Source organism: Natrix helvetica, assembly GCF_964273705.1.
Source record: "Natrix helvetica genome assembly, chromosome: 1".
Classification (NCBI taxonomy): domain Eukaryota; kingdom Metazoa; phylum Chordata; class Lepidosauria; order Squamata; family Natricidae; genus Natrix; species Natrix helvetica.
In genome coordinates, this window is record NC_138548.1 from 318,920,076 (window position 1) to 318,942,795 (window position 22,720).

At 37.1% G+C, this 22,720-nt stretch overlaps 1 protein-coding gene across 2 annotated transcripts in view; it reads left to right on the plus strand.

The window, feature by feature from the left end:
• Positions 1 to 22,720, plus strand: part of RAD18 (RAD18 E3 ubiquitin protein ligase) — a 129,424-nt gene that overhangs the window by 93,210 nt on the left and 13,494 nt on the right. For both annotated transcript variants that reach the window (XM_081935317.1, XM_081935318.1), the window contains exon 12: positions 7,506 to 7,568. In XM_081935317.1, coding sequence (XP_081791443.1) covers positions 7,506 to 7,568 — 63 coding nt within the window. The remainder of the gene's footprint in view (positions 1 to 7,505; positions 7,569 to 22,720) is intronic.

The following is a 22,720-nucleotide window of genomic DNA, read 5'->3' on the forward strand; positions in this document are numbered from 1 at the left end:
TAAAGCTTTAGTTTAATATATATAGCTTTATATTTTATATATATATATATATATATATATATATATATATATATATATATATATATATATATATATATATATATATATATATATATATATATATATATATATCTGTGTGTGTGTGTGTGTGTTGTAATTGTACTGATAAATAAATAAAGGGAGACTAGGATAGATCTATTTCGAGCTAATTAGCTCTCATCAGCTAGCCATACCCTTACTGGGATTAGAACCCGGGCTGTATATATCTTAGGCAGGAGTCTTAACCACTAAGCCACGGGTTCTCTTCCTTATCAGTATATATATAATGTTAGACTGTGATATGGGTTTACGACACTCTTTCCAATATGAAACCAGAAAAGTACCAGCACATGGGGATGTTCTGAAGCCCTGTCTGCAATTCTTTAAAAACTATTTTGTTGGGGTTTTCCCCTCCTGGAATCGTGCAGTTGTCCATAACTGCAGTGTGATTTTGAGAAAAAGCCTATTTGTTTTAAGGAGCTGTAGAAAAATGCTACAGGAATGCTTCTGTGTATTCCAAAGCACATTTTTGCTTTTAACTCTGAAGATGTTTCTTGGCGTAATAAACTACTGATTACTTTCTCCACTTTATTCTTGGTATTTGACAGCATGATATAATTTTTCTTAATTAAAAAAAATCAAAGTCTTTTACAGGAAAAATGATCTCATTGAGCAGAAAGTATCTTTTTTTTCTCAGAAGACTAAAGCTAGGGCTAAACAGTTTTGGAAGCTGTGGGCAGTACATACATTTTCGTAAATATATAAATGAAATAGTTAAAATTTTCTGATTTGAAATGCATCTCTACAAAAGATAGTTTACAAATGATTCTGAGATGGACTCTCTTCTGATGGAGTCGGAGGTGATCAGTGAGAAAGATCCACGTGGTGAGAAAACAATGTGAAATATCTACTTGATGGTTGTCATTGAGAAACATCACCATCTCATAAATAACTGGTTCAGATAGTCCTTGTTTAGGGATCACAATTGGGATTGGCCTCTTGATCATTTAGCAAAATGGTTGCTTATTGAAATTAAGTGCTTTATAGACCTGTAAAGGTTGTACATGCAAGAATTGGTCACAAAATTACTTTTTCTCACAATCGTAACTGAATAATCACTAAACGAGGCAGTTACTAAAAGAAGATTACCTGTATTGCAATTTGATGTCTTTTACATTCTTAAGCACTTAGTAGCCCTTGTTTGGTTTCAAAATGGCTTCACTTCAGCTGTAAAACAGTTTTTAGAATCTGGAGACACATTATATTGGCAAATGTTTTAAGTTTTAGCAACTTAAAGTCATCCAGTCTTATACATGTAATGAAAACATCCAGGGAATAAATGAAGAAAAGGGATCAGATTTGAAAGCTTACATTCACCCCTGGTTAATCTTCTATCTTCTTCTTTATGTATTATTATTTTATTTTTTTATTATTCTTTTTATTAAAAAAGGCTGTATGTATGTATATATGTTCCAGTATAACTCTGGAGTGCCTTGAGCAATTTCAACCAAACGTGGTGCACAGATGACTTACCATCTGGAAACAAATACTGTGGGGAGGGACGCCCCTAACACCCCCTCGGGGCCTGTGTTCTGTTAAGATACAACCTGTTGTGCCTTAGCTTCTTCATAGCACAGTGGAGTTGCCATGGTAACAGCTTCAAAGTACTCCACAAGGGGGCTCCCTCTGATAAGGGGGAAAATCCAACATTAGAAATTACGTTTGATCTAGACATTTGTGAATGTCTAATACAGGATTGGAATAAACAAATACCCGGGCAATGTTGGGTTAATAGCTAGTGTGTAATAAAGTTCAAGAGCAGACTACAACATATTGATGGACTGCTAATATCTTCTGTATATTAGTTGCACTAATAATAGTAAACCTGCTGGGGAAAGCATGTGGAACATAGCTTCTGGAATTCTTTCCAATCTCTTAAAAAAAGCTTTATGTAATGGGGAAGGAAGAATGAGTGGGCTTAGAATGGATCAATTGGTAACATTCTGAACCATTGTCAAACTCTTTCTCCTATGAGGATCCACTGGAGATTATTATTTTGTTTGTATTCTTATTTATTTATTTATTTGCTTATGCTATACCAAATTTGGTCCTATTCTATTTAGCTGCTCACAGATAATTCTAACCCTTTTTATGTAACAACTTTCAAAAGATCTGCTGGGTTGGAAAGAGAAAGGGACATGCCTTTCTTACTTATCATATAGTTATATTGTGATAGTTTATTATACAGTAGTGAGATGACTTCAAATTGTGTTTTCTATTTTTGTAAGGAAAAAAAAAAACATCCACTATCGATCTTTTGGAAGGTAAGGCTAGATAATGAATAATAGCCTTTAGATTTATTTTTAGCAAATTTCCCAAAATTTCCATTTTTACCAGTGCTTTTTTATAGATAGATCAACAACAACAACAAAAGCAAAAAAATCAAGTTTGTAATAAGCTGCTTTTTCTAAGAATAAGTTAGCATTAAAATAACTTCACACATCACTGTTGAAATGTAGAAAATTCTGCTTTTCTTGACCATTTTTCACTCAATTTGATGAATTTGCTTTAGGAATCCTTTCAAAGAAGGGAATGTTGGATAAATTCTCATGACTCGGATTTGCCATTCATTCAAATGGTCAAAGGGTATCTGTGAAGGACTTAAATTTTATTTTACAACCATCTCTCCCACAGTTTGTAGTCTCTTCTTGGCATCCAATACTCGACTTAAATCCCAAGAGAAGATGCCGTGAGGGTATTCTTCCCACTGAGCTTTTTCAGTAGCAATACTACTGTTGCCGCTAAGAGGGAATGAGAAATCGTTGGAGAATTTCTTCTTCCCCTGGAGAAATTCAGATAAATTATCCATCCAGATTCTGTGATCACAAATTTTTGGTGAAGAATGTTGACAGACTATTTGTGCTGTCTTGTGGAATGCCATTGGAGAGGACACAAAGTTCCAAAGCTTAAGCAGTTCTTGGAAAGTTCCGCTGCTTGTCCAAACATATTGTGGTGATTGCTGAATCACTATCATGCATTTGCTTGTAAAGATGATTTAAATAAAGTGCCCAGGTTACATGTGGAAAAAAAAGGGGGCTTTCAAATATTTTTGTCCCAAACTGGTAAATATTTTCATAAGTTGTGAAAAATGGTCATAAGTAGCTTTTGTCAATGCCGTTGTAACTTTGAATGGTCACTAAATGAACTGTTGTAAGTCGAGGAATTCCTGGCAATTGGAACTGTTCCTCATGAATAGTGAGTAAGGTTATTTGTGTTCCATTCAAATGGCATGAGGAATGAGTCATTAGTGCCCATCCCTACCTATCTCTTTTTATCCTTAGTACATTCGTCAGATTGATCTTCACATGATTTAGAGTGAATAGTCACACCAAGCAGCATGCTTATTGTCCGGGGTAGGAAAATGTAGACTGTTTGCCTTCTCTTGGCTTTTATTTTATTTGTTTATTTGTAAAAATATATATTCTCGCGAATGAAGGTAAATTTATAAATTTAAAATGTATATTCTATTTTTCATAAAGGATTTCAAGCCCTTATGGAAGGCACTCTTGAGCAGCTTCTGACTATCGCCCTTTGGTTGTTTGTTCACAAAGCAAAAAATTGTTCTAGACCAGGAGTGCCAAACTGGTGGCCCGTGGGCCAGATACGTTACGTGAAGGCCACGTCCACCCCTCCGCCGCAAAAGTAAAAGAAAAGTCACACTATGTCGCAATCGAGTTTTGACACCTGTGTTGTAGCCTTTTTAAAGCATTACTTTGAAGGATTATGTCAGCCTTGACCATAACTGCCAAGAAAGATTACTTAATTTGTTTGCTTATTTGGTGTCAACTAATTTTTTTATCTCCTACAAAGCAGGTCATTATGTATGCCTGTTCTTCATCTCTTCCTGGTTCAAGGTCAGGTGACATCTCATTTGCTGGCTTCCAAAGTTTACCTTACATACTAGCATTTGTAGACTTGGGAAAATACTGAAATGTTTTAGGAATGGACCTACTTGTCCTATACCTGGTGATATTTTTGAACATGCAGCCATGAAGATTAAGATGGTCAAGTGCACAGAGCATTGCTATTTATCCAGGGAAGTTTAGGTTTAGATTTTTAACTCAGTTACTTCAGTTCCGCCACCTCAGGAAAGAAAATGGCTGATCCTAGAGAACTAAGAAAATGACTTCCTCTTTCAAAGAATCTACCCACTTGCCTCTCAAGTATCCCATAATTATCCATCCCACATTTCCCAGCTCTAGCCCAATTACCTTTGATTGCAACTGAAATCAGCAGCAATACATTTTTTTTAAAAAAATGCAATGTGTGTCCAACAGCTCAAAAATTATAGTCCTCTCAGGCATGTCAGCACTACATAATAAATGGATTTATTCCTAAAGGTTCAGCCAAGATCATGAGGAAGATGCAAGAAGCTTTGAGGGGAGAAGGAGAGGGCAGTAAAAATCTCTTCTAATTATAAAAAAGTTTTCTCTAGACTTTCTGTTACAAGTGGAAGGAAAGGAAGGAAACAACAATGAAAATTAAATTTAAAAAATATACATTCCTACAATTGTGCAGGTCAGAGGTGTTTTTCACAGTAAAACATGATAAACATGGAGATAATAACCAATAAATAGCAGGCACTACATATTTAGTTTTGCCAGCACTGTGAATTGATCAAATAAATGGCAGTAGGGCACACTCATATGCATAACACATTTTGGAGCTGAGACAAGCATTTCTAATTCCTTGAAATTAGATTAAACTCCATGCACTGCAACTTCAGTTGCATGTGACACAATTTACTTGTTGCAATTTTACCTCAAAACGTCCCTGAAAATTTTCTTATTTGAATTTTGTATAAGCCAAAAGGTCTTGGAAAGCTTTTGTTTCTAATCTGCGTAGCTCTTCTTCTTTTAATTGTGAATTTTATGGAGTTTTCCCCTGTTCTGGTTGTCAGTGAGTTTTGTGCACCAATCAATTACACCCACTTATTTTGCTTTTTTGCACATATTTCCCCTGCCAAATGATCTATTGATCAGCGGTCGACAGTTATCTCTGTGAATTTATGTACCCATGCCATAATCACAACAAAGATATTGCACCAAGCAATTCCATTCATGGCAGGCAAAACAGACATCAGATATTAACAGTAGCAATGAACAAAGAAAAGAACAAGAGTCAGGATTTTAAACATATTGTAGTATGAGATTCCTGCAGATCACTATGTCTATGTCATGTTGCCGTTCTTATCCTCTTGGGGCTCATTCTCACGTTGATAGCAATGTGCTTTCCTCCCATCCTTGAACCAGTTATCTGAGACTAGCAGAAGAGTGCATCAATAAATGTGATAAAGGAGATAATGTTTAAAGGCAAATTACAGGTAGTCCTTGTTCAGTTCATTTAGTGATTGTTCAAAGTTACAATGGCATTGAATAAAGTGATTTATGATCATTTTTCCGTTACAGCCTTTGCAGCATCCCCATGATCCTGTGATCGAAATTCAGATGTTTGGCAATTGGTTCATATTTATGACGTTTGCTATATCCCTGGATCATATGATCACCCTTTGTGATTGTCTGACAAGCAAAATCAATGGGGAAGCCAGTTTCTCTTAACAAATGGGCTACTAATTTAACAACTTCAGTGATTCACTTAACTGTGGCAAGAATTGTTGTAAAATGGGGCAAAGCTCACTTAACAAATGTCTCTTTTAACACAGGAATTTTGGGCACAATTGTGGTCATAAGTTGAGGAATACTTGCACTATTGGACTGTTTTGCCACAATAGCTAAGAATGTATTGTTAACAGAGCACAATCTGAGATGTGATTTAAAAAATAATAATAAATAGCATATTGAATTGATTACTTAAAATACTTTAATGCATTGACCTCATTTAGCTATTCAGATATATCATTTTAATAGAAGTGTCATTTTACCTTCATGGTTTATGTTTCCAAAATGTCAGAAAACATTAAGTACCCTACTTGTTTGGCTAGTTTAGGTAAATATTGAAAGGTTTCAAGTCACACACAAACTTAATTTTATGCAGCATTCATTTATAGGAATGAAAAAAGTGAGAGACTCATTTGTGCAGACCCTTGTCAGGTACAGAAACCTTATTGAATTTTGTTTCCTGTGGATCAATAGCATTTAATAAGACAAAGGTTATCTTCCCCTTTCTTCCACTTCTCTGATTAATCCATTGGCCATTATAATGTGAGAACTCATAGATGTGGTGCAATTGAGATGAAGTGTCCCAAGTTACATATAAGGCCATGGACAACCTCTAAAATACTCTGGCCTCCAAAAATATAATTCTGGTGGTCAAAGTATGACATGAATTTGCATAGATTTTGTTTCTTTGTCAAGTTTGTCAGTTAGTGCTAACTTGTTGCTTAGTGTCTTGCTGTTATGTTCTTAATTATTTTGTGAAATGGGAGACAAACACAGGGTGGGGGAATCCAAATCTTTTTGACCATATTGGGGGGGGGGGATAATGGAATAATTTCATCCAAAAATGTCCTTTGTGTGACTCCCCAAATTATTGTACCTAATTAAGAATTAAGCTGCATGATCATAGCTTCCTTAGTGGATTATATTTCAGCCATCTCTATTCAGGCCATGTCTTCAAAACTTAAGTTTTTTAGTTAACAGCTTATCTCTCCAGGGAAGTTAGAGACTGCTTTCCTACAAGGTGTTTAAAATGAAATAAATATATCATTCACTCACATTTTAAGAAGGCAGTTTCATGAGATTTCATTGTTAATAATTTCTTGTTTCTTTTCACTGCAGTTTTAGTATTTCTTCTTGACACAGAAGGTTTGAAAAGTAGCAGTTTCAGTGAAGATAATTTCCCTTAATGCTACTTATCTGTTTAAAAAGCAGGATTTGGATATGCAGATACCTTCATCATAGCTTAGACTACATTTATTATATAACCTTTGACATAGAAACTATTTTATATATTTCTAATAATTGATTTCCAATTAATTCTAATATGCTTTACTCTCCCCCCCCCCTAAATTAAACAATGGCAATGTACAATTCTGAAACTTTTAAAAATTATTAAAATGTTGGCAGAGATTTTAATGTGAACTTTATTGTTATAGCACGACTTTAAAAACAAAGAGATTTCTGTAGCTTTTTTAAGAAAAGAGTTTGATTTTTCAAACTTTCTGGCAGAGAATTTTTTCTTTCTTGTTACATGATAACTCAGTCAGTCCAGAAGTGCTTAATAATCCCCCATTTTTAAAGAGTTCAATGATTATTGTAAATACATCAACTTTAAAAAGGAGAAATAAAAAGACAGAAAGAAGACTCTCAGGATTTTCATAAAGTCAGTGCAGCTTCTATCTTACTTTGGACTTACTTTTAATGTTCTCACATATGTTTAATAAGTTCTTTGATGTATCTGACAATTTTCAACAAGTAGTCTAAACTAAATCTTACTTTGCCTTTCAGCTCAAGTTCGGACATCATAAGAGATTTAGAAATTGCTGGGATGTGTCCAGACTCATCAGATAAGTAAGTGTGAAATGAGATCATTGTTTTCCATGTCATAAAATTATCGTTGATTTATTTTTGTCACTTAGCTAGCAGGAAACTTGGCCAATGTGGTTGGAAAACTTGCTAACTATTTTGGCTTGGAGTCAGAAAACTTCATAAATAAAAAAAGATTTGGTTACAGGTGAGCTTCCTTCTCCTAAAGGTCAAGTTCCTTCCATTTCCCATTAGAATCCAGAAAAGCTTATCCTGATAGTAAGAATGTGATCTTCAGTCTGGGATGCTATATAGCAGGGGTGTCAGACTCAAGACCCATGGGCTGGATCCGGCCTGTGGGGTGCTTAGATCTGACTTGCGGGGCCACCCTAGAAATAGTGAAGGAACCTCCCACAGTGCCTCTGCCAGCAAAAACGGAGATGGGGAGGCCGTGTGCTGCCCTCCTCAGCTGTGTTTTTGCTGGCAGAGGGTTGGAGGAAGACTTTGCAGTTGGAAACAGAGCTTGGGAACCCATTTTCACTGACAGAGCTCTCAGGCCACCACAAGTGCTCCCCGACACGAGTGACATCAAGCTGGCCACACCCAGGTCAAACAGAACCCCACCACCCCCAAGGTCAAACAGAACCATGATGTGGCCCTCAATGAAATCAAGTTTGACACCCCTGCTATATGGTGCAGGAAGCTGAAAAACAACAAATAGAAGAAAAATATGGAATGAGTATGTTCCCTTCTGTTAGCAATCCCTGTTTTTTTCTCCGTCTTCTGTATTATATTCCATTCTATTTAAGAACGGGTACTCTGACTTTTCCAATAGATCTTTTGGCAGGAACAGAATTTGCCAAAGAAGGAAAAGAAAGCCAACCCGGTTTTTGCTTATTCATTTCTGCCAGGGCAGAATAAAAGCTGATATGAGTATCATTTTATTTCCAGGACTTCATGTTTTAATTGTTGCTTCTGTCTCTTCCAAGATTATAAAAAGTCTGTCTAGTCAATGAAGACTTAACACTGAAAATACTAAAACTGCCTTGTCTTTCCATTATCATGTTGCCGTTCTTATCCTCTTGGGGCTCATTCTCACATTGATAGCAATGTGCTTTCCTCCCATTCTTGAACCAGATATTAAAAGATTGCCTCTGCAGCCTACCTTGACTGCATGTTAGTGGTCAATCTTGCTGCCTTCAGATTGTAATGCAGAAGAGTTTAAAAGCAGAGATTGGCAGAGTTCTTGCTATCCTTTCCCTTCCCACTCAGTGTTATCTACCCATAGGAAATTGGCCTCCTGATATGTTTTGATTTTCTGATGGAGGATGGCTTTTTGATTTTGGACAATTTGAAGCATAAAATGCTGAGCTGCCTATGCTGTTGGTCACTGACAGGTTAGGTCAGTTCAATTGGCAGCAGAACCATTCTTGGGAAAATGGAGACCGGACAACTGCTTAAAAAGTAGAAATGGGGAAATTGGCCTGAGTATGTAGAAGAGATGAAAGGCCACCACAGACCCTGGGAATGCTGGATTTCCCATCCAGATTTCCATAAAGCCAGGAACAAATACCAGTAATCATCTCTATTTCTAGAAGTGAATTGGCCGTCTAGTCAATTTCAAACCAGCTTTTTTTGTGTTCAGTTAGTCAATTTCAATTAACCAAACTCTTTGGGTTTGGGGGGTGGGGGTAGGATAGCCCTCAGTGAATGTGGGACTTGTTCTTTAGAATCTGTTTTCCTTATATAATCCTGTTAAGTTGCCTCCATTAGTTTGGCAGAAACCAAAGCTCCAATCACACAAATTCAGTCAACAGGAGAGGAAACAATAACCAGCAATTAGTTAGCGGTCTCTTTCCTTCCTCAAGGGGACATGATGGATTCGCAGTTAAAGACACTGAGCTTTTCAGCTGACAACTCGGGTTTGACACCCAAGCACCATGCGGTGAGCTCCTATTACTTACCCCAGTTCCTGTTCACCTAACAGTTTGAAAACGTGCAACTGAGAGTAGATAAATAGGTACCATTTCAGTGAAAAGGTAAGGTGCCATGCACGTCGACAAATAGTCATGCTGGCCACATGATTATGGAAATGTCTTTGGACGACACTGGCTCCCTAGACTAAGAAACACAGATGTGTACCACCCCCTAGAATTGGACACCACTGGAAAGGAGAAACCCTTACCTTTATCTTTCCCCCCCCCTCCTCAACTCCTCCTATGTACCGCCCTTTTTCATGCAAACTCCCATGACAAATTCATCTTAGTTCATTCAGTTTTTATTTGGAAATATATTTATTTTGCTGGAGGAAACGTGCAAAGGTTCATTGTTCCCAGTTGTCAGGTTTTATACTCGAGCTCAGCACTAAATCTCAGACTGTCCAAATGCAGAATTTAAGAATAAAAAGACTCTCAGTCATGATTCAGTTAATCAGAGCTGTTTATAATAGATAAGAATGAAGCCATATGCATACTGATTATTGGCACTCTGAAAAAAATAAAAATAAAATCTTTGTATAGGTGCCAGAGTTTAACCTCTAGGCTTTTCTTCTTGTCTTTCCAAGTAAATAGACATTTGGCAGTTCATTTAGTGGCCTTGGGCAATTCAGACATGTTTTCCTAAAGATTTTTTCTGGTCTGGGAACCACACATTTCCACTTGACTAAACTGAGCACTTATACCTAATCCAGTTTGAGTGTAGGGGCTAAAGAAAACTTTACAGATAAGGTTCAAATTGAAATATTTGGTTGTTTTTTTTAAATAGCTTTGCACTGTCTAGCTCGGCTAGGCACAGGAGAATATATTCCCAGCCAGTATAACATTTATTTATTTTGGTAGCCCAGAGAGCTTTTTTTTATTTTGTGTGACAAAGATGTTGACTCTTAGGAACGTTCTAAGTAATTCCCTCCTGTTTTTAAAATGGGCCTATTGACATTTCACCTGAAATAATGATTAGCAAGAAGAAAAACAAAATCATCTTGACAGGCAGTTTATACAAAGTGAGAGAGATCGCCAGACTTTACTCCTGGAAGTAAATTAAAACAAAACAAAATTAGCATGCATAAATTGAGAAAATGCATTCATAAATTGTTATTGCAGAGATTACTCAAAGTTTGTAGGGAGTCCTGTTAAGCATTACTTGAATTGGCTCTATCCTTTGTTATATTGAGGTTACAGGTAGTTCTGACTAAAGGACCACATGCTCAGCAACTGTTTAGCGAGTGACATTTATGACCTGTTCTCATAGTTGTGGCCATCACAATGACCCTGCAGTCATGTCTTCACCAGCTTGGTGCTTGATCAGTTTGCAATGTTGATGTCATAGCATCACACAGTTCTGTGATTGCTTTTTGCAACCTTCCTTGCTGGCTTCCAACAAACCAAGTCAGTAGGGAAACTGGCAGGAGGTCATGAATGCCGACCATTTAACATTGCACTTAACAATGGTGTGTATTCACTTAACATCAACAATGGAAATGCCGGAACTGCTCTTGCAAAGCGGTGTGGTCATGTGACATCATGTTTTATGACTGTCGCCTAATGACAAAAATTCTGGTCCCAATTGCCATCATTAATCAAGAACTCCCTATAATAGTAAAATTGAAGTTTGACTGTATAAATGTTTTTCTTTCTTGCATAGCATGCCACCATTGTTTTCGAAAGAGGGAAAGATAGAATATAACCTAAAGGTGCAGTACGGGCAATCCTGGGTGTACAACCACAATTGATCCCAACATTTCTGTTGCTAAGCAAGACAATTGTTAAGTGAGTTTGGCCCCATTTTACAACTTTCCTTGCCACAGTTGTTAAGTGAATCACTGCAGTTGTTAAAATAGTACCACGGTTGTTAAGTGAATCTGGCTTCCTCATTGGCTTTGCTTGTCAGAAGGTTGCAAAAAGTGATCACATGAACCTGGGATCCTACAACCATCATAAATATGAGACACTTGTCAAGCGTCCTAATTTTGATCAGTGACCAAGGGGATGCCGTTAACAGTTGTGTAAAAAAACCAGTCCTTTTTTCAGTGTCATTGTAACTTTGAACAGACAATAAATGAATGGTTGTAAGTCGAGGATTACTTGTACAGAATAACTCAAACTTTAATCTTCTTGTTGGGATTTTGTCACTGGTGGAGGATAGAACAGTAGAGCCAGAGATACTGTTGAAATATATTCTGAATGCAACTGTGTATTTTTTTTAAAAAAAATAGTGTTTGTAGTTATAGTTGTAGAATTTTAGTTTTATTCCACAAGTAAGTAACTAATCAATTCTCTTCCAGAAATCTGGTTATTACACATATCCAATATATATTCAGATATATATATGTATCTGAATAGGTTGGTTATGATTTTTGTAAGGATGATAATTTGGCCATAGTATTCATGTTTAAGAACTATGCTCTATTTTTGTTCCAGATGAGTTTGACATCTTATTAATTGTGATTAATAATTAATTAATTGAATTGTTCAGTTTAAATTTACTACAACAATTGTTTATGCCTTTTAAATCCTTTCAGTTTATGAACCTGGTCCATATGCTTCATTAAACATAATTTATTTCATTATGGTATAAGGCGATGTATAAACCTAACTGCGATTTCTTCAGTAAGGTATGGATAAAAGAAAGTACATATGGTGTTCTGTGTGAATTGTAGATATAGTCACCTTGTGTGGTCTAAAACAGAGGGCTTTCCACCAAATGTTTACAAATCTGTTACTCACCTGTATTAAATGTTACAATTTTGGAATATATATTTGTTGATGAAGATTTACTAATTTGGGCAGATGAAATTGTTCGAGTAACTCAGGGTTCTCAAACTGGTGATCTGACCCTCTTAATATAATTACTTTGAACACATTTTCCCTATGAATAAACATATCAAACTATACTCAGACCCAGCTCCTGCTAGGCCTCCCATCAGGCAGTGTCATTCTCTTTCAAGAAGAAGAGATGCACCGCTCAGATTGCCTGGAGTGGCTCAACACCAGGGAGAAAACAAACATGCACACACACAGACTCATTAAATCACTCACACATTTACTGCAGGAAGAAGAGGTACAATTTACCAGAGTTTGTTTCAGAAAAATCATATCCAGAAAGCACACACAGATAACTGATTCAGCTGCATTCATTAATTTTTTTATATACATAATAACATGAATAAATGTACAATACCAATAATAGATTCTTTCAACGTGGTAGACGTTACAAGCATAACACAAGCAGGAGAGAGCAGTTTTCATCTCAAAGTTCAGAGCAGACAGAGTAGTTTCAGTTTCGATTTTCTGCACAGACTCAGATCTGTTTAAGCTCCCATTGGCTGATTTAGGTGCTATGCTTATTCATTGGCTGACTTTGTTACCATGTCTCTCCCAGTCATGAATATTCTAACACAATTGCTCAGATTACCTGGATTAGAAGTATAAACTCAGTACCAGAGAGAACGCATCCACTGACTCCTTGACTGAGAAGAACGATTCTGGAAGAGGGGAAGAGAAAACTGAGCAGAAACAGTTCAATCCTAATCTAGTAATCTTGGACAATACTCAGGAAGGTTTGGAGCTTGTATAGGAGCTAATGCTGGAAATGCAAATACAGTCACAGTACACCTGGATTCCACAACTACCTTCCCTAGAATACAAAGCCCAAATTTGGAGACCTTAGTAACAATGAAGAGATAGCTGTTTTTTTCTTTTATTGTCATTTATAACAAATTGCCATTTATGCAGGGCACTGGGAAAATCCTAAATATTATTTTTAGCTTTGTACAATTCTATTTTAGTTACTTTAAAGAAACACATTTTTTAACAGAAGAAAAACAACATTTTAGGATAGCACAACGTTTTATAGAACTTTTTTCACTCTAGAAGAGTTTCCTAGAAAGCAGTTTGAATGCTAAAGCTCTTTCAAACTTGGATTTGATGATGATTAAATAATTAAAAAAACCTAAAAGGAAACTTGGCAAACAGAAAAAGTCTTTTTGGAACAGTAAGTACCACTTTGGATTATTTACCACATTCTCTAGAAGAAATAAGATTTATTAAAATGACGATTTATATTTGATTTGAAAATGTAATCCAAATTATTGCCCAGAACATGACATTTACAGACTTTGTAGAGGAAATGGTAAATGTTCAATATAAGCTTGATACATTTTTCCAGTCTTTCAAAATGCACTTTTAACAAAGAAGCATGTTGTATGTATGACTGCTTTTTGCTTTTAAAAATTTTCTGCAGATTAAAAAAAGTAGTCCCTTTCTTGTATGCCAACAACTTTCCAAATTAGCTTGATAAGTATTTTGAGTAATGAATGTTGTACAAGAAAAGCTCTTGTACAACTTGGGTTGTGTTTAAAATTCTTGTGTTTTAAAATAAGGGTCATCCACACAGGATGTAGAGGCCTTACTGCACTTTAAGGGTGGTAGATTTAGTATTTTAATTGAATCTCCTTTATCAAATTGGCTACTTTGGTCATTCTTGGCCTGTATCAGAACTGCAAAATAATTATGCTGAGGTTTTTATATTTTAATTTGTACTTAAATATTATCTATCACTCGTAGCTTCAATAGCAAAAATCTGAACAATTTCAGATTATTGTCTGTAACTAACTCTCACAACTCAAAATCAGTTGCCTCCATGGCAAACCTATATAATAGATGCCCTCAATGTTACCTATAGAAATGATAGGGGGGGAAAGATGACTCTGTAGCAAATATGTATAGTAGAAAGGGATCATTGAACAGAAGGCAGAGAAATGATGATAGATGATAGATAGATAGATAGATAGATAGATAGATAGATAGATAGATAGATAGATAGAATGATTGTTTATGATATTTGTCCATTAATGGTTAGATATTCACTCTAGCTACCAGAGCTTCCACTCTGGTCCTCTGTTCTGGTGGGAACAGATGTTTAATCCTATTGGCTAAGAGGTCTGACAGCTCCCTATAAAAAGGGCTGCTGTCAGACCAAGCGTTGCTGGATTGTACATACTTGTCTTGTTATAATAAAGAGCTGTTGTTACGTTAAGCCGGTGTCTGCCTTCTCATTACCCGATCTAACAATGCTGAAACAAAAACATTAGATCAGGCCTAGTATATAAATCACAGAAATATTTCAGCACTGTTGGATGGGCATCAGCCTAAGATAAATTCATTTTTACATAGGAATCACTGGAAATTAGTCTTGGGTTTTTTTTAAGTTGGTACCCAGTCTTTTCTTAACTTACTTTCTGTGGCCCAGATTCTTTAGCATCACAACATACTGATCACAAGAGGGTAGATAGAGAATAGTTAGAGCAGTTTGTGCACCGTCTTTATCATTTTGTCCTCTCTTTGTCCATGAGATTGTTAGCCTCAGTGTCACTTCCATGTAGAAGTAGAATTCTTGCTCTCTGACTTTCCTCCTGATGGAATGAAGTTACCTGGGTACCATACTTTGCCTATCCCTAAATGTTATTTCTGCTATAGTTGTACATCTCCTTCACTAATAATTGCTCAGATTAGATTTCTGCTCTGAGTTATGTTTTGGCATACACAGAGAGAGAGATATACTCTCCAACAGATTTTTTAAAAACCTTTTCAGAGCCCAATACATGTAAAAATTAAGTAGGAAACCCACAGGTTAGAACTGCTTCTCTAGTGCCTTTTCCATCTCACTTTAAATTTCTTACCCAAAACCTATTGGAAAAATACAGTTTCAGCCAAGAAGACAGTTAAAAAAACAAGAACCAAAGCTGTGATTAATTGATTAACCTATACACTATCTCAGGGGTGGCGAACAAGTTCGACAAAAAGAGCCAAAATTTTAAACTGTGAGAGTCAAGAGAGCCACACCACGCAGTGACCTGCCAAAACAGACCCGGAAGCAATGTTCCCTCTAATTTTTTTTCGATGTGAGCAGAAAAGTATAGTGTTTGAGCGGCACATTTTCATGCCTGAGCACCCGAATTTTTTTCACAGATGTCACCTAAGACAACAACGAAATCAGTATTATTTGAAACTCAAAGTTATGTTTCTTCAAGGTACCCGCTTAATTCAAAGTGTTATATAATATCAGTATCACTTAACAACGCTCCTGCTTAGCAACCAAAATGTTGGCTCAGAAACTCTGGCATTTGAAGCACGCAACTCTTAAAGCTGTCAAGTTACAAGACCCTTGCACCCCTAACCCTTTAGGGAAAAAAACCCCCAGGGGTCTTCAAACCTGACAGCTTTAACACTTGTGGACTTCAACTCCCAGAATTCCTCCTCCAGTCATGTTGCAGCGACGTCATCTGCGTGGATCTGCTCCATCTTTGCTTTCTTCATTGTGGGTAGGGCTTCTGCTGAAGATGCCGACGAGTACGAGTTGCCACCAGAATAACTGCTGCTACCTCCTCCTCCTCCTCCTCCTCCTCCAACAGAATCACCAGATTTGCTCCTGAGCTCAGCGCTGGGTTACCTCTGCCCCCTCCCCCTCCTCCGTGCTTTTGAGGAGCCATGAGGCTTTTTCCCCCTGCTCCCCCCCGCCTTCCTACTGGCTCCTGCAGCCTCATGGCTCCTCAAAAGCACGGCGGAGGAGGAGGAGGGGGCAGGGGTAACCCAGCGCTGACTGAGCTCAGCTGCTCCAAGCGGAGGGGAGGCACCGCTGCCACGCGCGGAGATGCCGGCTGGAGCTTTGGCGGCTTCATCTCAGCCGCAGCGCCGGGCGGCAAATCCGGCAGTGCTGCCTGTTAGAGGAGGATGAGGAGGAGGTGGCAGCAGTTCTTCCGGTGGCGGTGGGGGCTTTGGGGCTTCACAACTAGCCTGTCGCCCCGTGCTCCTCAAAGCAAGTCTGGGGAAGTCCTTTGCAGGCGGCCCGTTCTAGCTGCCTGCAAAGGACCTCCCCAGCTTCCGAAAGGGAGCGCGCGATCCGAGCCACAGTATACAAAATAATGATAAGAGGCAAAGAGCCTCATTCATTTTGGCCGGGAGCCGCATGCGGCTCGAGAGCCGCGTGTTCGCCACCCCTGCACTATCTAATGGCTCAGCATGTTTACATTACATAAAATAAAACACAGTTATTCTTCTAAACATTACTTAAGAATAATAAAATTAGTTAAAAATACCAAAGAGATCAGCAAACCCCAACAAAGGCAACCTAGATATTCCCAATGTCCAAGTACTAAGAAAAACAAAACCTATTGCAGTATCAGAGATGGAGGTAGGAAGTGTGAAGATAAAGTAGAGAAATCTGAATTGTTCCATGTCTGGAGAAAGCTCTGATGTTGGGAAAGGTGAAAGGAAAGAACAAAAGAGCGGATCCAGCAGCAAGGAGAGTATATTCAGTTACAGTAGTAATGATGTAGTCAGCATTGGAAGATCTGAAAGACCAGGTTAAGGACAGGTCGTCCAGGAGAAAATCTGTCTATGTCTGTGATGGCGAACCTATGGCATGCGTGCCACAGGTGACACGCAGAGTCCTCTCTGTGGGCACACTAGCTGTTGCCCCATCCCAGCTCCAGCACATATGCATGCGCACCTCCCACTGGCCAATTGGTCTTTGGGTCTCTGCCACGTATGCACGGGGTGGGGCACATGTGCGGGGAGGCACTTGCATTGCATTTTGGGGGTTTGCATGTGTGCGCACCCCCACCCCGCCTCCTGCACCAACCTGGAAGCCAAAATAGGGTGCTGCGGGGGTGATGTGTACATGCAGGGGATGGGGGAATTCAGGGGGCCCTCACATTGCATTTTGGGGTTTCTCATGCATCCGTGCGCTTTCACACGCACGGCACCAAAAAGGTTAGCCATCATTGATCTATGTGGTTTTTAAGGGTTTCCAATGACTTGATGGCACATGATTGATCAATCAATTGTTTATTGAAATCAGGTTTTTTTGTGTTTCAGATATTTGTTTTGGGGTTTTAACACATCTAGGAAATATTAGAAAAATATTCTTTTGTCTGCTCCCAGCCCTTAATTTTCCTACTGAGATATATATTTTACTTTCTGTCTCTAAACTAAATGTTCTCTTGGGGAAAAAAAGGAAGAAAGAGCACTAATTGGGAAAGTTCATAGAAGATAGAGAATAAGGAATGTTAACTTTTTTTAACTGGAAATGTTGCTTGTGGAAGGAAAACCACTACTTGTTTGGCAACTACCGGCCAAACCGGTAAGAACCCACGTCTGGTAGAAACCAAAATGATTGGGCAAGAATACCAAAGGATCTAAGCCTAGCTCGAAATAAAATGGCTTTTTAAACTGGATAGATCTTTTTTTCTTTTTTAAGTTCCTAATTTATAAAAAGTCCCACCAACTACTGGCTATTTGTGTTTCTCTATTGGCTCCTATCCTTGTTTGTTTGTTTGTTTGCTTTTATTGGATTTATATGCCGCCCTTCTCCCAAAGAACTCAGGATGGCGTACAACATTAAAAAACACACATCCCGAAAGTGAAAAAGAAATCAAATATATATCCAAAAAAACAAATAGAATTTATAGAACAATACATTTAAAAAATGAGTTAAAATTAACAGGCCAGGCTGGCTTGCTGGAAAAGCTAACTTTTTAGGGCGCGTCGGAAGGACCGGAGGTCAGGGATTATGCCTTTTTGGGAGAGGGGGCGGTTTAGAAATATGAAGAATAAAAAATAAATAAATAAAATGCGAAGCTCCATTGGCAGCTCATTCCAGAGGGATGATCTTCCCTCTGCAGTATTCTGTATAATAAACATCTATTAAGACATTTGTCAGTTCTGCAGCCATGTTCTTTTTTGGATCTTTGGCATGCCACACTTCTAGTCTACTATGCGGTTTCTTTAGTGGGGGGGGGGCACGTAGGGGGGATACTACGAAGTAGAATGTTATGTAGCCAAAATAAAATTCTTTTCCAGGTTGCCAAGGTCATCCTTTGTCTGGGTACCTCTGCACCTGACTGGAACTGGATGGGTTGAACTGCCAGCATGGCAGTGGAAGATTGGACCATGTGATGGATTTATGGGTGTGGGGGTGAGATCATGAACTTTAACTTGGGTGGGGAAAACTGAGAAGCTTCAGATTGGGGTTTTCCCAGAAGGTTGCCAGCATGACTCTCTTAATAAATTCGAACTTTGGGGAATACTTTGCCTTGGACTCTGATTTAATTTTGGATGCTATCTGGAACACTGACAACATACTTAATTCAAGTCCCAGTTCTAGTCAGTATGGCTGAAGGTTGTATCTGAAATTTGGAAAACTAAATATCCCTTGTGCTATTAGCTGCAGCAATTAACATATTCAGAATAATTGTAACCCTTTTCTTGTAGTAAAGCAGCTGTTACAACCCATGAAGAAGTATTGATGCATGTGTTGCTTCAAGTCTATGCAGGTGTCTATAAGTTAGACTCCAAGTCTTATCATTGGTGAACACTGATCTTGCCGTGTTTCAGAGGCAATTAAGCTCTCTGGTCACAACAGCTAAATCATTGTACCAGAAAATATGGTGCACGGTTTTTAATCCCAGAGTTGGCTCTACAAATTAAAAAACAACGACACCCTGGTGGATAATTTTCTGAATTTTAGAAATAGAATGGCTCTCTGTAATAGTTTTCCTTTCTATTAATGAAAAGTAATTGACCTCTACTTGGTGAAGTTGTAGAGATTTGGGTAGCTGCTATTGAAATTCTTGTTCATATTATTCTTGGATGGTTCATAGTAATTTGTGTCATGAAATGGAACATCTGGTGTTAACTGTCTGTAGTTTTAATACATTTTTTTGATGGTTGGATTGTATTCCCCGCTCTCCCCCCCTCCCCGGTCTTTCAAATTAGGTAAATACATTCATGATCACGATAGCTGAATTTTAGTAAATCTTTGAATTGCATATTTTACATTCAATAAAGCACAGATTGAAAGATTAAAAGATACCTTAAAGTATAGAAGAATATGAATGATGAATATTTAATTATTTATTATTTGTATTTCTTTAAAGGCTATCTCCTAAGGTTCCAGACAGTTCTTCATTGTGCTTACATTATTAGATTAACTTTACAATGTATGTGAGTTATCTGGCCCCAAATATTTAAAATGTAAGAATTGAGTCAAATAAACAGGAAATAATTATGGGATTATATTTTTTGAGATAAAATTATAATATGATAGAATAGCTACAATAATTAAAATAACTGATTCTAAGAAGATCAAACAAAAGTATATTGACATTCTCTGTCTCTAGACATGTCATGTCATACCTTCGATCAGTGGTTCTTAAAACTGTGGAAAATTTGCCCCAAGAGCACAATTTAGGCATATCTTAAAGACCAATTTGTAAATGCTTGTTTATGAATCTAGTATCCAGTTTGAAACTGCTGTCACTGAAATGCTTGTGTTCAAGAATAGAGTCTGTGGGGTGTGGTGTTTTTGTTTTGCTGAGGATAATGATATTCAAGATCAGAAAAAAGAGTTAACTGGGTGGGCCAAGCTGTTTAAGAACCATTGCCTTAAATGATATTACTTATTAAAGCCTCCAATACGAGAAGTGACATGAGATCTGCTCTGAGTTGAAAGTGGAGTTGAAAACTACTTGTTCAGAATTTAAATGTTTTGGATTCTTAGCATAACAAAATTCCTTGTAGAATAATTTAATACATAATTCTGTATATGTTCTTGCAGAAAATTGAATCTTTCATAAACACCCCCCCCCCCCCCAATTATATTGCCTTTATAAATAACTCATGGTGGCAATTTTACCTAATGTTCTTTCCACCTCCCATTTTCCTTACAACAACTCTGTGAAGTAGGTTGTGCTGAAAGAGAGTGACTAGCCCAAAGTCACCCAGCTGGCTCTCATGCCTAAGGTGGGACCAGAAATCACCATCTCTTTGTTTCTAGCCTGGTGCCTTAACCACTGGAAAGTGGCACAAAATGACTTTATTTCAACACAGTTAAGGTACATCATTGTTTTTAATTTAGGAGGACTGCAGCTGTATCTGTAGAATACTATGCATTGTCACAAGATAATTTTAATGGGGTGCCAAGTAGGTGACACCTTTTTGTTTTACTGTGCAATAATAAAAGGAAATGTCTAACTTTCCACTTAATTAGGTTCTGCATTATAAATTAACATATGAAGAAGGCAAGAACATATATTAAGCAAATTGAATTACATTTAGAGTTGTATCCATATCCATCACACATAGTTTATTACTCTTCAGCAATAAATGAAAAATGCAAAGTAGGCTATGTTAAGCATAAGAGCATTTTCTTTAACAAGTAAAACCCTTTGGATTCTGTACATATCTTTTTTTTTCTGTTCCAGTCCAGTTTCTGTCACTGTGCTGTGTTTTATTCATTAATTTTTTTTAAAATTGTGAGTTTCCTAGAGTCATTGAATGTCAGGTAGCATATATTGGATTGATGGATGGATGGATGGATGGATAGATCGTTCCAAAGAGCAGGCTTGTACAAGACAATTATTTTCTCCAAGTTCCTATATAGTGTGTGGTCTGCTGCAATGTTATGCTGCAGGAACATAGCATGGCAAATCATCCCCCAAAAAACCTAAGTTTAGAAATAAATTGAGAATTCATAATTTAAAGATTCAGACAGTGTATTCCCATGTTTGTTGTTTATGAACTTTTAAAATTTATTTTTAATGTATTTCACATAGTCATGACTACTAAACAACTATGGTAGGAATCTAGACTATTATTGCAAGTGTTTTATATATACAATATTATATCAGACCTTTCCTTGCCAGCATTAGGATTGTGTTTTAATTATACTATTTTGAGTTTTTTTTTCCTATACATTTTAGTAAGTTTCAATTTTTAACTTACATCAATGCTTGTTCTTGGCTTCATTTTACATAATCTCAGCCAATGCACATTTTTCTTCTTTGACAGTGTGTTTGATTTGAAATAAATCTCTGACTTCATTGATGGTTTTGATGGTGTTTCCACTGTTCAATTTTGTCTTCAGCCCTTTTCTTTACTAATGTTTTTTTTTCTAACTGCAAAATGTCTAAATACTTGTAGGCTTCATCCTGATAGCACTTGATGGTTTGGCCATTCAACATTTCAATTCCATTACTGATTATTATTATTATGTGGTGAATCTTTGGTGAGATTCACAGCCTTTGGGGCTGGTTGGTAGCTCAACAGCTTGAGTCCTAACCAAGGTAAGGTAACATCGGAGGATATAAACTATTCCAACTAAGCTGGTTTTTTGTAGGGTGGTATTGTTGTTGTTGTTGGTGGTGGTGGTCACATGGTCAGCCAGTTGGTTAGACTGGATTTGATTTGATCTGAGATATACAGATGATGTTTAATAATATTAAAAGTAATACCAGGGGATGCAAGCTGTTCCAAATAAAATGGCATTTTGTAATTGGTTGATGGTGATTTTGTCAATGACAGTGGTGTTCAAGTAGTGCTCCAAATATTTTGGAATTGTAACTAAAGCACCTATATTGGTAATATCAGATCATTATTTTTTTGTTTTCAACAAGTGAGCAATTTTTCTTCCAATAGTCCTGCAGTTGCTGGTCCTGATTGCTCAGCCAATAGTTTTGAGTCCTGTGGCCCCACCAGATATCCAGGAACCAAGATGGATAAAAGTAGATGATTTTTAAAATTAAAAATATAAAAATGGATTTTTAAAAAAAATTGAAATTGTTCATTTACTTTCCAGAGACTATCAGTATATGGGGTAATGAAAGAATTAAGGCTCAAAAGTAATGTATCATTTTCCCATTATAGGTCACCGGTGCTTCTATATTTGCCACATGATTTTGAGCAGCTGCAAACCTGAGATTAAACACCTTCTAAAAAAAGAAAGTTTGCTTTCCCTAATTCGCATTTATCAAATTAAACTTTACAGTACTATATAACTATACTATAAACTATAGTACAGCTGCAAGTTACTTTGAAGCTCTTCTGCCATACTCTTAAAAACAATGAAATCATCCAAATAAAATTGAATCGCTTTTCAATGTTTTAGATTTTTGGCATTTTTAAAAAATATGCTGCGTGCTCAAACAAATCCACAGGGAGGCTGTTTAAAATAGACAAGTTTCTCATGTAATAAACACAGTAAGGTCTTTATTAATTTTGTCAAAAACAACTTGCTGGTATGCACTCGATAAATCAAGAATACAAAACATCTTTGCCCTTTGCAGTTCTACAGCAGTTATACGTAGAACAGATAATACTGCATTGCAATAAATTCATTTTCTCTATTAAATCCATATAAAGATG